The following is a 14,617-nucleotide window of genomic DNA, read 5'->3' on the forward strand; positions in this document are numbered from 1 at the left end:
CCAAGCGCTGCACGCTGCTCCGGCCGCCGGCCCCGCCCCGAGGCCTCCCACCCCCTCCCCCAGAGGAAAAAAAATTGGCGGCGACCAATGGGAGGCCGAGAGGCGCCTGACGTCCACCAGCCGGCGGGCGGCGTTGCCTGGAGACCCCGGCGGGGGCTGCGTTCTGTCCCCTCCCCCGGCGTGCCCGCCCAGCGGCAGCCGCAGTTCCCCGGGCTCTATATAGGACGCGCGCTTGCGGGCCGCCGAGTTCCAGCAGTCCGCGAGCTGCCGTCGGCTCCGCGGGGGGGGCGGGCCGGGCACCCCGGGGCGCGGAGGAGCGCTCCTAGCTTCTCTCCTTCCCCCCAGCCGCACTCTGCCGGACCCTCCCGCCGGCCCGCGCCGCTGCCCTCGCCCTCTCCTCTCGCCCCCCGGCAAACTTTCGGCTTCTCTCCGCCCCTCGCCCGTTATTCGTCGTGGCTCTAGCCCGGCCACGCCGCCCCGAGGGCTCCTCCCGACCGCCCTGCCTGCCGCTCCGGCCACTGCGGGATCCAGAAACATGTCGACCACACTTCTGTCCGCCTTCTACGATGTCGACTTCTTGTGCAAGGTACGAAAGGGAGCGGGCCGGGCCGGCAGCCGCCGTTCAGTTCTCGGACTTTGCCTCTGTCCCCCGGTCCTGGGGGACCCCCCCCTCCCGCCCTACCTTTCTGGTCGGGAAAGTCCCAGGGTTTGCAAAAGAGTGTGCGAGCGCCCTGGAGGCGGGGAGAGCGGCAGGGAGGGCGCCGCTGTCGCTTTGAGTTTCTCCACTGCGGACCGCAGCCACGCTGCCCGGGGCTTCCCGGACCGGCTTCGCGCCGCCCACCTCGGCCGCCCGGGGCGAAGGATCACGTGTCGAAACCCAGCGCGGCCCGCGGTGGGCGTCCTCCCCTCTCCCGCTCCTTCCAGCGCGATCTTGCTCCTTTTGCGCGTGTATGGGTGGAGGGTGGAGGCCGAGTCGAGATCCGCCAAGAGGGAGGCAAAAAAGAGGAAAGAATCAGGCTGGGAGTTCCTCTGCAGCTCGCCCGGAGTCTGTCTTCCCCTTCGTTTTTCATCCCTTCCCCGCTCCCCTCCCTTTGGCAGACGGAGAAATCCCTGGCCAACCTCAACCTGAACAACATGCTGGACAAGAAAGCGGTGGGGACGCCCGTGGCCGCCGCCCCCAGCTCGGGCTTCGCGCCGGGCTTCCTCCGACGGCACTCGGCCAGCAACCTGCATGCACTCGTCCACCCTGCGCCCAGCCCCGGCAGCTGCTCGCCCAAGTTCCCCGGCGCTGCTAATGGCAGCAGCTGCGGCAGCGCGGCGGCCGGGGCCCCGGCCTCCTACGGCGCCCTTAAGGAGCCGTCGGGGGGCGGCGGCACAGCCCTGCTCAACAAGGAGAACAAATTCCGGGACCGCTCGTTCAGCGAGAACGGCGACCGCAGCCAGCACCTCCTGCACCTGCAGCAGCAGCAGAAGGGGGGCGGCGGCTCCCAGATCAACTCCACGCGCTACAAGACCGAGCTGTGCCGGCCCTTCGAGGAGAGCGGCACGTGCAAGTACGGGGAGAAGTGCCAGTTTGCGCACGGCTTCCACGAGCTGCGCAGTCTGACTCGCCACCCGAAGTACAAGACCGAGCTGTGCCGCACTTTCCACACCATCGGCTTCTGCCCCTACGGGCCGCGCTGCCATTTCATCCACAACGCAGACGAGCGGCGGCCCGCGCCGTCGGGGGGCGCCTCCGGGGACCTGCGCGCCTTCGGCACGCGGGACGCGCTGCACCTGGGCTTCCCGCGGGAGCCGCGGCCCAAGCTGCACCACAGCCTCAGCTTCTCAGGCTTCCCGTCGGGCCACCACCAGCCCCCGGGCGGCCTCGAGTCGCCGTTGCTGCTAGACAGCCCTACGTCGCGCACACCGCCGCCGCCCTCCTGCTCCTCGGCCTCGTCTTGCTCCTCCTCCGCCTCCTCCTGTTCCTCGGCCTCTGCGGCCTCCACGCCCTCGGGCGCCCCGACGTGTTGCGCCTCCGCGGCGGCTGCAGCTGCGGCCGCTCTGCTCTACGGCACCGGGGGCGCCGAGGACCTGCTGGCACCGGGGCCCCCTTGCGCAGCCTGTTCGTCCACCTCCTGCGCCAACAACGCCTTCGCCTTCGGCCCGGAGCTCAGCAGCCTCATCACGCCTCTCGCCATCCAGACCCACAACTTCGCCGCCGTGGCCGCCGCCGCCTACTACCGCAGTCAGCAGCAGCAGCAGCAGCAGCAGCAGCAGGGCCTGGCGCCCCCCGCGCAGCCTCCGGCGCCGCCCAGCGCGCCCCTCCCCGCCGGGGCCGTCGCGCCTCCCTCGCCGCCCTTCAGCTTCCAGCTGCCGCGCCGCCTGTCCGATTCGCCCGTGTTCGACGCGCCTCCCAGCCCCCCGGACTCGCTGTCGGACCGCGACAGCTACCTGAGCGGCTCCCTGAGCTCCGGCAGCCTCAGCGGCTCCGAGTCCCCCAGCCTCGACCCCGGCCGCCGGCTGCCCATCTTCAGCCGCCTCTCCATCTCCGACGACTGAGGCAAGAGGGCGCCAGTGAGGAGGAAGGAAGGGAAGGCGGCTCAGAGATGTTGGAGGACACCCCTCGCCATCTCGTCCCTGCTGGGCACGGGATTGTGGGGGGTGACATGGGCCCCAGGCAGACTGCAAGCCCGACCAGCACTTGGACTCGAACTCTGTGCTGGGAGGGGCCCCCACCCCTCCTTTTTCGGTTTCCTCTTGTTTTGTTTTTTATTTTTATTACGAAGTTTCATTCTTTTGAGCAAAAATGTCGACGAACTTTTTGTATTGAACAAAATATTCACAACAGGGCAGTTGTGATAAGAGTAGAACAAAAAAAAAAAACACTTAAACTTTTTTTAGGACTCCAGTGAGTTTGGGACTTCAGGAAAAATCAACCCAGCACCAGCAGCCATCAACTACCATTCCATCTCTTCACTTGAACAGCATTAGTTAAGTCCAGATGTGGAAACTCTCCTCTTGGAAGAAGTTCCTAATTGTTTGTCTCAGACTGGTGTAAACAAGCTAGCCAGCCACCTCCTTGCTAAAACTATAAGCTTTTTAGAATCCAATATTCTGCCAGGAATATGCCTTGATAGTTATCCCTCAGCCCATATGTGGTTTTTTTGTTTAACAGAGTTATATATGTCTGGGGGTTTAAAAAAAAACCCTTGCATTCCAAAGGTCCATACTGGTTACTGGTTTCATTGCCACCACTTAGTGGATATTTAGTTTAGAACCATTTTGTCTGCTCCCTCTGGAAGCCTTGGGCAGAGCTTACTTTGTAATTGTTGGAGAATAACTGCTGAATTTTTAGCTGTTTTGAGTTGATTAGCACCACTGCACCACAACTCAATATGAAAAAAACTATTTAACTTATTTATTATCTTGTGAAAAGTATACATTGAAAATTTTGTTCATACTGTATTTATCAAGTATGATGAAAAGCAATAGATATATATTCTTTTATTATGTTAAATTATGATTGCCATTATTAATCGGCAAAATGTGGAGTGTATGTTCTTTTCACAGTAATATATGCCTTTTGTAACTTCACTTGGTTATTTTATTGTAAATGAGTACAAATTCTTAATTTAAGAGATTGTATGTAATATTTATTTCATTGATTTCTTTTCTTGTTTACGTCAACTTTGAAAGATTGCATGATTTCTTGACAGAAATCTATCTTGATGCTGTGGAAGTAGTTTGAGGAACATCCTATGAGTTTTCTTAGAATGTATAAAGGTTGTAGCCCATCCAACTTTAAAGAAAAAAGTGACCACATACTTTGCAATCAAGCTGAGATGTGGCACACTTTTCTAATTCCAACTTTATAAATAGCAAAAAAAAAAAGTGTTTGCTTATTCCACCAGTTCTACTGTGACATTCTCGAGAATAAAGACATGTAGCAATAAACGGGGAGTGGGGGGGAGTCTCATAGTGCCTTTGGAAGGGCCCGAACTTGCCTTAAATCTTCCTCAACCAAATAAGTATTTTATTAGTGCTTTGAGAGAATCTGAATGTAGGATGGGTTCAACTGCACAAAAGGAATAGATTTTTACCACTTTTTTTTATATAGATATAAAGTGAAGCGACCGCCTCTTAGTGCTGAAGTATGTAGTACATGAATATGCCTTGTTTAATTACAGAAAATTCCAAAACTTGTACTATTTTTTTTTCATGTAGAAAGGCAGGAATGTTTCCTAAGCTTTCCTGGACAGCAGATGAATGAGCGGTAGCTGTAGTTCGTACGTAGGTACAGTTGGAGCACTATATGTACTCTCTGGACTACTTTGACAAGTAGGTTTTTGAATGTACAAGATAAGTCAACTTGAGTTGTAATATATTTTGGGGAATCAGTTCACTACAAATTGTGACTGTAAACATTGTACTGTAAATGTTTTGTAGTTTTCCCCCAATAAAATTTTTGGGAAAAAAGGTATTAACGTGTAAGAGCTTTTCTTTTTAAACAGAATGTCTGGCTTTCTAGCTCCCCCCAGCTAGCCACAGTAGGCATTCACTCCCAGGTTTGGGATGGTGGGGGTTGGAGAGCTGGCAGAGCCAGAGTTCAGAAGAGCCTGCGTCCTCTCATGCCTGTATATATTTTATAAACAAGTTCTAACTGAAAGTAATTATTGGGGCTGTCAAGGGCATTAGTTAGCTGTTCCCTTTGGTAATAAGATGCATCCCAGAGTTGGCTGGCTGGTGGCAGGGCTTGGCCCGGAGGCCTGAAGGGGTGTGGCCTGCCTGTGAATCACCGAGTGGATCACGTGGCTGTGGTAGCAGCTGAAGGTCCGATTTTTCGCCGGGAAACCGAACTGCTTGGGTGGGGAAGGGGAGGAGGATCTTTTTTGCAGCCGGTGGCCTGCCAGGCCTGAGTGCTGAGCTGGAGGTGGAGAGTGAGGCCAGGCTTTTTCTGGGTCGGAGAACTGGAGTTTTGCCTGGATTTTGGAAAGCCTGGTATGTCCTTGTTCAGGGTGGAGGGGAAGATTAAACAGGTTAAACATATCTGGGTGATGTTTGCTTATGCAAACAACTTCCTCTGGGAATGAACACATACAAGTTATTTATGCAAAAGGACTTCATGTGTGTGCTTTAGAGGACTTAAGTGTCCAGAAAGCAAATTCAACCCAGGTCTCTAGAAAAAGGAAGGGAAAAACATTGATTTGCCTGCTGATTTTGAAAACAGTTGAACAAAATCTTACTGTAGTGACTGGTTCTTTCTGACTTTAAAACAATCACTTTAGAAACTTAAATCGAGTTCATAATTCATGTATTTAACTTCTCGACCGCCGCCCCCATACCCATAGTTCAAACACTTTTTCCAAAGTAGGTAAAAGATTTAGCAATAGTTTGCTTTCTCATCTTTAACAGCTGGGCTCCATCAACAATCCTCGAATCCCCGCTCCCTCACCGGCCCTGCCTTAACCGGGCCTCTGGTGACTCACAGCTGAGCCTGGAGGGGAGGGGCGACCTGGAGGATACGCCAGGCCTAGGGCAGCTGTTTCACGTTAACGATGATTGCACTGGTGTTAACTGGAGCGTTGTGGTGCTTGTTGTGCGCTGCCAAAGGGGATGGGAAACAGTTTCAAGGTTCTCCCGGATGCCAGCCTCTAGCTGAAGGCCTCGGCAGCAGGGGACGGGAAGCCCAAGGCCAAGGAGGGCTCAGGAGGGGCGACTGCAGGCTCGCTGGCCCCTACACCATAAAGAATATGCAGTGGGGAGAGAAAGTCTAAAATGTGGTGCTATTTTAGGTTAAGCTGCGTTTCAAAGGCCTTGTTTCCAATTCATTCCTAAACTTATTTTTCTAAACAAGTAGTTTTGATTAGCTGGAATGTTGGGGTAAGCCACATTCATTTTTAAAAACTGGTTTGTTTGAAAAGCCCAACTGTTTGGATCTGAAGTTTTGTATTGCAGACCCAGTGGAGCATGCAAAGCTGGGGGGGCGGGGATCATTCAGAAATTTCTTCTCACCGCAGATCAATGGAAGGTACTAGGGCATTGTCTTTCTGCAGCGCCTGGAAATTAACAGCAAACGAAACTCTACCACTGCTTGATCGCCCTTAGGAAAGTTTTCTTGTAAATTAAGGAAATAGAAGTAAAGATTGCAAGTAATGACAAACTAAAATTCCCATCATGGACTGTTGGCTCCAAGACAGAGTTACACTTAGAAACTGCGGGAGAAAATTCCTCCATAGCCACTTGTGAAAACGAGCCCTGAATGTGATGGTATTTAGAATGTCTTCATGGCGTTTCCACAGGATGTCTGAAGGCTAGGGTATTTTTTAAGCAGCCCAATTAGTGTGTGCCACCTTCTAAATTATTTCAGAGAAAGGATGTGTGCACATATATGGTTTCCACCCCTCATCCTGTCTGAATCTACTGCTGAGTGTGTAAAAGAAAAAAAAAGCACACACAAAAAAACTATTCAGAAAGCCAAAGCTCTGCACCAGCCCCAGGGAATAGATGGAGGATTGTGAGCCTTGCAGTGGCTCAGGACCCCGGATGACAGAGCCAGGCCTGGTGGGCCCGACGCAGGGAAAACAAGCCGGCGGAGCTCTGGGACGCCAGCCTGGTCTGGCACTAGTAGGCTCAGTGCTAAACCTGCATGGGGGGCTCAGAAAACCCCAGGGTGGCCACGTGCAGGGAATAAGCCCGCTGGAGAGCACTGAGCCTCGGAAGGGAACCGCCCCCAGACACCCGCTCTCCTTCAGTTCTGTTTGTGGTGACAAGTGAGGGCGGATGTGACTCTCACCAAGTTTTCTTGAGACCGGAAGTTGGGTCTCGGCACAGTCCTCGGCCTTGGAAGTTCGCGGGAGCCGGCACAGCCCTTAGATAGAGGCTGGTCGGGCTTACCTTCCATCAGGGGCCCATTGTCGTGAATTCTAATTGTGTTTATTTTTTCTTGTCCACACTCCCGGGGGATGTGCAGAGCTGTGGCCGTCCAGGGCAGTTCCAGTTCTGTGCCGCTGCCGGCGCGGCTGAAGGTGGAGAAGAGCGGGGGCTGGGGCGGGGCGGGGCCTGGCGGCTGGACGGGGCTCCCCAGGCCGAGCCTGGAAGGGAGGAGGCAGGAGGGAGCGGGGCAGCAGGAAGCCTTGGCACCTGCAGGGCCCAACCTCTCCTGAAGGGTTTTGCTAGACCTTGAAAGAGTCTGTGTGTGTGTGTGTGTGTGTGTGTGTGTGTGTGTGTGTGCGCGCGCGCATGCCTGCGTGCACGTTTGTGGTGGGGGGTGCGCCTGCCTGGGAAGTGTATTAGTACATGTTCCTGTGTCCTTTTCTGTCTGGGTGTGCAGAGGTTTGTGGGTGTTGCACCGTGCGCAGGTGTTCAGGGGTCTGCGGTGTGGTGTCGCCCTAGGGGAGTACTGGTGTGTGGATCCGTGTGCTTCTGCAGGCCGGGGGGGGAGGGGGACGGGGGGTAGGTATATAGGTCTGTGGGATGTGAGGTGTGGCTCACTGTGGTATGGCTGTGTTTGGATGTGGGTGTGTGTGTGTGTGTGAGTGCTGGTGTGAGTTTGGGTGTATCTGTTGCTATGTAGGTATGTGGGTCTTTGGGGTGTATGGTGTGGGGTGTGTGTGTTGGTGTACATGGGTGTGTCTGTGTGAGTGCTGGTGTGGGTTTGGGTATGTCCTGTGTGAGTGGGTATGTGGGTCTTTGGGGTATGTATGGGCGTGGGTGTGTCTGTTAGGTGGGATTTAGGTGTGTATGCGAATATGCATGGGGCGTGTGTGTGTGTGTGTGTGTGTGTGTGTGTGTATCTATGGGAATGGGTTTGGGTGTGCCTGTGTGTAGCTGCTGCTGTGTGTGGGTAGCTGTGTGGCTCTGTGGGGGGTTAGCAGCTGTAGGTGTTGCTGTGTGTTTGGGTCTGGCTGTGTCTGCTGCGGTGTGTGTGCGGGTGTGTCTGCATGTGGGTGTGGGTGTTACCAACACCTACGGAGGAAAAGCCGACATTCTTAGCTTGGCTCTTTCAAGTTTAAAAACTGCTTTCAAAACCCAGAAATGACCGCCAGGCTGGCATCCACTTCCTGCAGAGCAGCAGGCCAGCCTGGGCCGGGTGGGAGGGTGGCCAGTGGGCCCCCAGCTTGCAGGGACCGCAGACTCACCTCCATTGCTGGGCACACCTGCCAAGGACTGTCCTCAGTGCCACTGGCGGTCTGCAGGGACATTTTTAGAAAGAATTCACTCTGGGGGGAGGAGGAGGGGCCCTTTTATTTTCATCTGGGCAGAAATAGCTCCTGTCAGATAGCAGCTCTTGTGCCCTCTGGGGCAAGAGGCAGATCTGAAATAGAAGGAAAGATATTAAGGACTCGAGACAGACCAAAAAACTCCTGAGTTCGCTGAACCCAAGTTTAAAATATTTCTCTAAAAATAAGCTTTGTTTTTCTTGTGGATTCCTCCGGCCCTCTTGTCAGGGTGCTTAGCTGGTCTGGGACGCCAGGCGGAATTTTTAAAAAACCAAGTGTTTCCCAGCTGTGGCCTTGGAAAGTTCTCTGTTTTCCATTTATTAAACTCCTAGTTTCCGGCTAATTAAAATTATTTTCAAATAAAACTCCATGGCCCAGCAATATTTGATGAAACACAGAATTCCCGGTGACCCCTCTGCAGGGGGCCAGGCCCAGCAGTGGAGCCCCCAGTGTCCCCTCCATGGGGGTCAGTGCTGGTTTTTATGGGGAGAGGGAACCTGGGCCTTTGAAATGCAGACCCAGGCCTTGCCTTATTAAATCCCACCTCCGCCCCCTTGGTGAGCGCTTGATGGCATGGTGAGTGCTTGCTGGCGTGGTGACTGCTTGCAGGCGGGCCGTCTCTGAGTCCTGCACCACTTGAGAAGGGGCTGCGTAGTAATTGGAAACCTGCTGTTTGTTTCCCCTGCACCACTAATAACCTGAGCAGAGGGGGGTGCATGTCAGGGGAGAGGAACTTGGCTGAGGACTGTGGTCATGTGATCTTCTGCTACCTGGTGGTTTCTCCCTGGCCTGGCAGCTGTGGAGCCTTCAGCTCCCACCAGGCCAATGTGCCAGGACTTTATTGAGCACCTATAACATGCCCAGATGGATACAAAGTCCCAGAGTTGGGTGGGACTTGACAGACCCAGGGCCACATGTTATGCAGATGGAAGTCGGGAACACTGCAGGGTGGAAGGCATATTTTGCTGAGGGCCAGAGCTGGGGGGATTCAGACTTGCAGGCGGATCCGCCTCCCAGGCTCCTGCATTCAGCCCATACAGCAGTGGGGCAGGACACTGAGTGTGCTGGCCTGGCCCTGCCCTTTCATTCATCCCACAGAGTTCTCCACTATCTAGTAAATGCCTGCCCTGGGCTAAGAGAAGGGAGCTGACAGGTGTTATTCCTGCCTTTAGGGAGTCTGCAATAATGATTTCAAGGTTCATTCATGTTGCTTCAGGAATCAATGTTTTATTCCTTTTTTATAACTGAGTGATATTCCAGTGGATGGGCATTTGGGTTGTTTCCACCTTTTGGCTACTGTTGAATGTTGAATAATCATGCTATGCACAAGTGTACAAGTCCATGTGTGAACGTAAACCTTTTTTTTTTGAGATGGAATCTCACTCTGTCACCCAGGCTGGAGTGCAGTGGTGCAATCTTGGCTCACTGCAACCTCTGTCTCCCAAGTTCAAGTGATTCTCCTGCTTCAGCCTCCTGAGTAGCTGGGATTACAGGCACACGCCACCACACCCGGCTAATTTTTGTATTTTTAGTAGAGAAGGGGTTTCACTATGTTGGTCAGGCCGGTCTTGAACGCCTGTCTGCAGGTGATTCACCCACCTTGGCCTCCCAAAGTGCTGGGATTACAGGTGTGAGCCATGGCGCCGGCCCATCTTAGTTTTTTCAAAAAAGTATACTCAGAAGCTGAAATCCAGGCCATAAAGGGAAGGACAAGATCTAAGGAAGCATCTGTCAGGGAAATTGACCACATGTAGGGTCCAGAAAGTGCCTGAAGAAGAAGCAAGAAAGGGCCGGGCTCACGCCTATAATCCCGGCACTTTGGGAGACCCAGGTGGGAGGAGCACTTGAGCCCAGAGGTTGGAGACCAGCCTGGGTGACATGGTGAAACCCCTTCTCTGCAAAATATTATTTAACAAATTAACTGGGAGTGATAGCGCACTTCTGCACTCCAGCCTGGGGAACAGAGCAAGACTCTGTCTCCCAAAAAAGGGTTTTTTTTCACCCCAGAGCAGAGGGTTATCACATGTACAAAGAACTGGAACTCTGGAGTCAGATGGGGGCAGTGGATCCTCAGGTGCTGTGAATTACTCGCTGGGTGACCTCAAGCACAGTTCACAGCCTCTTTGAGACTCAGTTTCTTCATTTGAAAACTCGGTTAATCCATTGTTGCTGTTATAAAGATTAAGTGAGATAATACAGGCAAAGTGCCTTGCCGGTGGCCTGGAGGTGGTGTGTTGAGGAGCTCAGGCTGGCTGCTATTATTAATAGAATGCTTCATCCTATTCTGCTGCCCCTCCTCCCCTGGCCCAAGCTCACAGTTCTCCAGGTCAGAATGCCTTAACAATTTTGATAGCTGCTATTTATACACAAAGCTTTACATACGTTAATGAATTCCTTATAAACACCCAAGACCGAGGTCCTATTGCTATTCCCATTTCAAAGATGAGGAAATTGAGCTCAGAGAAGAACTGTTAAGGGAGAATCCAAAGGAATCCAAGCTTTTGCTCCTTCAAATATGCCCCAGGCTGCCTTTCCTCACGCCTTTCTTCCTGCTTTACTCCCAACTGTCTATAAAGCCCTGATCCTTTGAGAAACCCCCCAGGATTTCATTTCAAGTGTCCTGCCTCATCTGTGCTTTTGTTTGTTTTTGTTTTTGTTTTTGGGTTTTTTATTTTTTTGAGACAAATCTCATTTTTGTAGGCCCAGGCCACAGTGCACCATCATGGCTCACTGCAACCTTCACCTCCTGAGTTCAAGCAATTTTCCCACCTCAGTCTCCCAAGTAGCTAAGATTACAGGCACCCACCACTAAGCCTGGCTAATTTTTGTATTTTAGTAGAGACACAGTTTCACCATGTTGGTCAGGCTGGTCTCAAACTCCTGACCTCAGGTAATCTGCCCACCTTGGCCTCCCAAAGTGCTAGGATTACAGGTGTGAGCCACCGTGCCTGGCTTTTTAAAAAATATATAGACAGTGTCTCACCATTGTGTCCAAGCTGGTCTTAAACTCCTGGGCTCAAGTTATTCACCCCCCTCAGTCTCTCAAAGTGCTGGGATCACAGGCAAGAGACCAGACTGAGCAACATGTCGGAACCCCATCTCTACAAACAAACCAAAAACTAGCTGGGAGTGGTGGTAATCACCTGTAGTCCCAGCTACTTGGGAGTCTGAGGTGGGAGAGTCGCTGGAGCCCAGAAGCCGACTGCAGTGAGCTATGATCATGTCACTGCACTCCAGTCTGGGGAAGGGAGTGAGACTTTGTCTCTAAAAATTGTAAGAATTTAAAAAATAATAATTTTAATGCTAAAAAAAGTTTAAAAACCACTGACTACCAGGTGTGTTAGCTCACACCTGTAATCCCAGCACTGTGGGAAGCTGAGGTGGGCAGATCACCTGAGGTCAGGAGACCCGCCCATCAAAAACACCGTCTCTACCAAAAATACAAAAATTAGGCATGGTGTCGAATGCCTGTAATCTCAGCTACTCGGGAGGCTGAGGTATGAGAATTGCTTGAACCCAGGAGGTGGAGGTTGCAGTGAGCCGAGATAGCGCCACTGCACTCCAGCCTGGTAACAGAGCAAGACTCCATTTCAAAAAACAAACAAACAAAACCACTGACTTAGTGTAGCCCTCTCATTCTATAGATGAGAAAACGGGTTGAGAAGGGGTAGGAGCACCCCTCTGGAGACTTGCCAGTTTCTGGTCCTCTACTTAGCACTTGGAAAAGAAAGAACCCAGGACACCTCCATGAGTGTGGGCTGTGCCAATATGGCTGTTGGTATCGATTCTCACCAAAGCAAACCCAAATCTTTCTTGACTGAGAGCCTCGGTGTGGCTGGTCCCTGGATGTTCCATCCAGCAGGCTTCTGAGAGAGGGCTCAGAGAGTCCATGGGACAGACAGGCAGGAGCTTATCAACAACAGCCCTGTGGGTCCAGAGCTGCTGCAGGAGCTGGGGCCAGAGCGCGTCTTGGGAAGGCTGTGGAAGGGCCTGGCCAGGAGGGGTTAAAGCAGGGGCTCCCATAGGCCTGCATTCAAATCTCAGCCTGGTGCTGCCTCCTACCTGCATGACCTTGAGCAAATGTGAATTTTAGTTTTCTTTTTTCTTTTCTTTTCTTTTTCTTTTTTGAGACAGAGTGTTGCTTTGTCACCCAGGCTGGAGTGCAGTGGTGCAATCTTGGCTCACTGAAAACTCCACCTTCCAGGTTCAAGTGATTCTCCTGTCCCAGCCTCCTGAGTAGCTGGGATTACAGGTACACACCACCACACCTAGCTAATTTTTGTATATTTAGTAGAGAGGGTTTCGCCATGTTGGCCAGGCTGGTCTTGAACTCAGCCTGGCCAACATGGCACACCCAGCCAGAATTTCAGTTTTCTTATCTATGAAAATGGGGCTGATAATACAGTTCTTAGGACACTAAGCCCTCTTGCAAGTGAAAATATGATACCATGTGCGAAGAATCCAGGACAGCACCTTGCTCAGGGTCCCTCAGAAGAAACTATGCACAGACTAGCAGAGTGGCCAGACCGGGCTTGCAGCCTAGTCCTGCTTCCGCCAGCAGTGAGACCATAAGCCAGTTGCTCTTGCTCTCTGTGCCTTGATTTCATTTTTTAAATGCCGCGGGGCCAGCCAGGCGCAGTAGCTCCTGCCTGTAATCCCAGCACTTTGGGAGGCTGAGGCGGGCAGAACAGGAGGTCAGATGTCTGAGATCAGCATGGCCAACATGGTGAAAACCCATCTCTACTAAAAATACAAAATTAGTCTGGCGTGGTAGCGCATGCCTGTAATCTCAGCTACTCAGGAGGCCGAATCAAGAGAATCACTTGGACCTGGAAGGTGGAGGTTGTAGTGAGCTGAGGTTGTGCCATTACACTCCAACCTGGGTGACAGAATGAGACTTGGTCTCAAAACTAATAAAATAAAATAAAATGCTGAGACCCATATCACAAAGTTATTTATACCGACATAGGAAGAATAGAAACTGACATAGATAAAGTGCAGTATCATGGCTGGGCATGGTGACTCATGCCTGAAATCCCAGCACTTTGGAAGGCTGAGGCCAGAAGATTACCAGAGCCCAGGAGTTTGTGACCAGCCTGGGCAACATAGTGAGGCTCCATCTCTATGAAAAACAAAAAGCCAGGCATGGTGGAGTGTGTCTAGAGTCTCAGCTACTGGAGAGGCTGAGGTGGGAGGTTGCTTGAACCTGGGAGGTTGAGGCTGCAGAGCCATGATCATACTACTGCGCTCTAACCTGAGAGACGGAGCAAGACCCTGTCTAAAAAAAAAAAAAAGTAGGCTGGGTGCAGTGGCTCACACCTGTAATTCCAGCACCTTGGGAGGCTGAGGCAGGCGGATCACCTGAGGTCAGGAATTCGAGACCAGCCTGACCAACATGGAAAAACTCCGTCTCTACTAAAAATACAAAAATTAGCCAGGTGTGGTTGGCACATGCCTGTAATCCCAGCTACTAGGGAGGCTGAGGCAGGAGAATCGCTTGAACCCAGGAGGCAGAGGTCACAGTGAGCCTAGATCGTGCCTTGCACTCCAGTCTGGGCAACAAGAGCAAAACTCAGTCTCAAAAAAAAAAAAAAGTGCAATATTTATGGTTTGTTTGTTATTACCATCTTGGAGTATTTTTCCACTCCTAATCAGTAGGCTCCCAATCTGAGGAGCATCAGGAAGGCCCCATGGTCTGCCCCCACCAAACTCCTAGGTTTTGTAGCTGTGCATGGGGCCATTTAAATTTAAATTAATTAAAATTAAGCAAAATGTAAAACTCACTTCCTCAGACACACTGGCTACTTTTTAAGGATTCACTTGCCATGTGGCGCTAGGGGCTACTGCATTAAAAAGCACAGAACATTTCTGTCATCACAAAAGTTATGTCATCACAAAAGAAAATGCCAATAACGGAGGCTGGGCGCGGTGGCTCACGCCTATAATCCCAGCACTTTGGGAGGCCGAGGCGGGTGGATCACAAGGTCAAGAGATTGAGACCATCCTGGTCAACATGGTGAAACCCCGTCTCTACTAAACATACAAAAATTAGCTGGGCATGGTGGCCCACACCTGTACTCCCAGCTACTCGGGAGGCTGAGGCAGCAGAATTGTTTGAACCCAGGAGGCGGAGGTTGCGGTGAGCTGAGATCACGTGCCATTGCACTCCAGCCTGGGTAACAAGAGCGAAATTCTGTCTCAAAAAAAAAAATAAAGAAAATGCCAATAATAACGGAAGGAAAGACGCTTCCAGCAGCAGGTCCTAGGATAGCCCCATGATGCCCTTGCTGGTTCTCCAGCCTTCCAAAGGCCAAGAGACTCCAGAATATTCCCAAACTACTGCTCCATCCAGCAGACTGAAAGTGCCAGTGGAGAAGGGAGGGAACTGAGCTCTACCTAACTGCCCACACGTGGTG

At 52.0% G+C, this 14,617-nt stretch overlaps 1 protein-coding gene and 1 long non-coding RNA gene across 2 annotated transcripts in view; both read left to right on the forward strand.

Moving 5' to 3' along the window:
• Positions 1-244: 244 nt before the first annotated feature.
• ZFP36L2 (ZFP36 like 2 zinc finger CCCH-type) lies at positions 245-3,615 on the forward strand. The gene is made up of 2 exons (XM_035272687.3): positions 245-586; positions 1,099-3,615. The coding sequence occupies exons 1-2, from the start codon at positions 536-538 to the stop codon at positions 2,539-2,541; spliced, it is 1,494 nt and encodes a 497-aa protein (XP_035128578.3). The 5' UTR covers positions 245-535; the 3' UTR covers positions 2,542-3,615.
• Positions 3,616-4,896: 1,281 nt separating this feature from the next.
• LOC103787987 (uncharacterized) overlaps positions 4,897-14,617 on the forward strand; it is a 91,445-nt gene continuing 81,724 nt past the window's right edge. The window contains exon 1 of the long non-coding RNA XR_013526640.1: positions 4,897-4,980. This is a non-coding gene — a long non-coding RNA (uncharacterized LOC103787987). The remainder of the gene's footprint in view (positions 4,981-14,617) is intronic.

Source organism: Callithrix jacchus, chromosome 14 (genome assembly GCF_049354715.1).
Source record: "Callithrix jacchus isolate 240 chromosome 14, calJac240_pri, whole genome shotgun sequence".
NCBI lineage: Eukaryota > Metazoa > Chordata > Mammalia > Primates > Cebidae > Callithrix > Callithrix jacchus.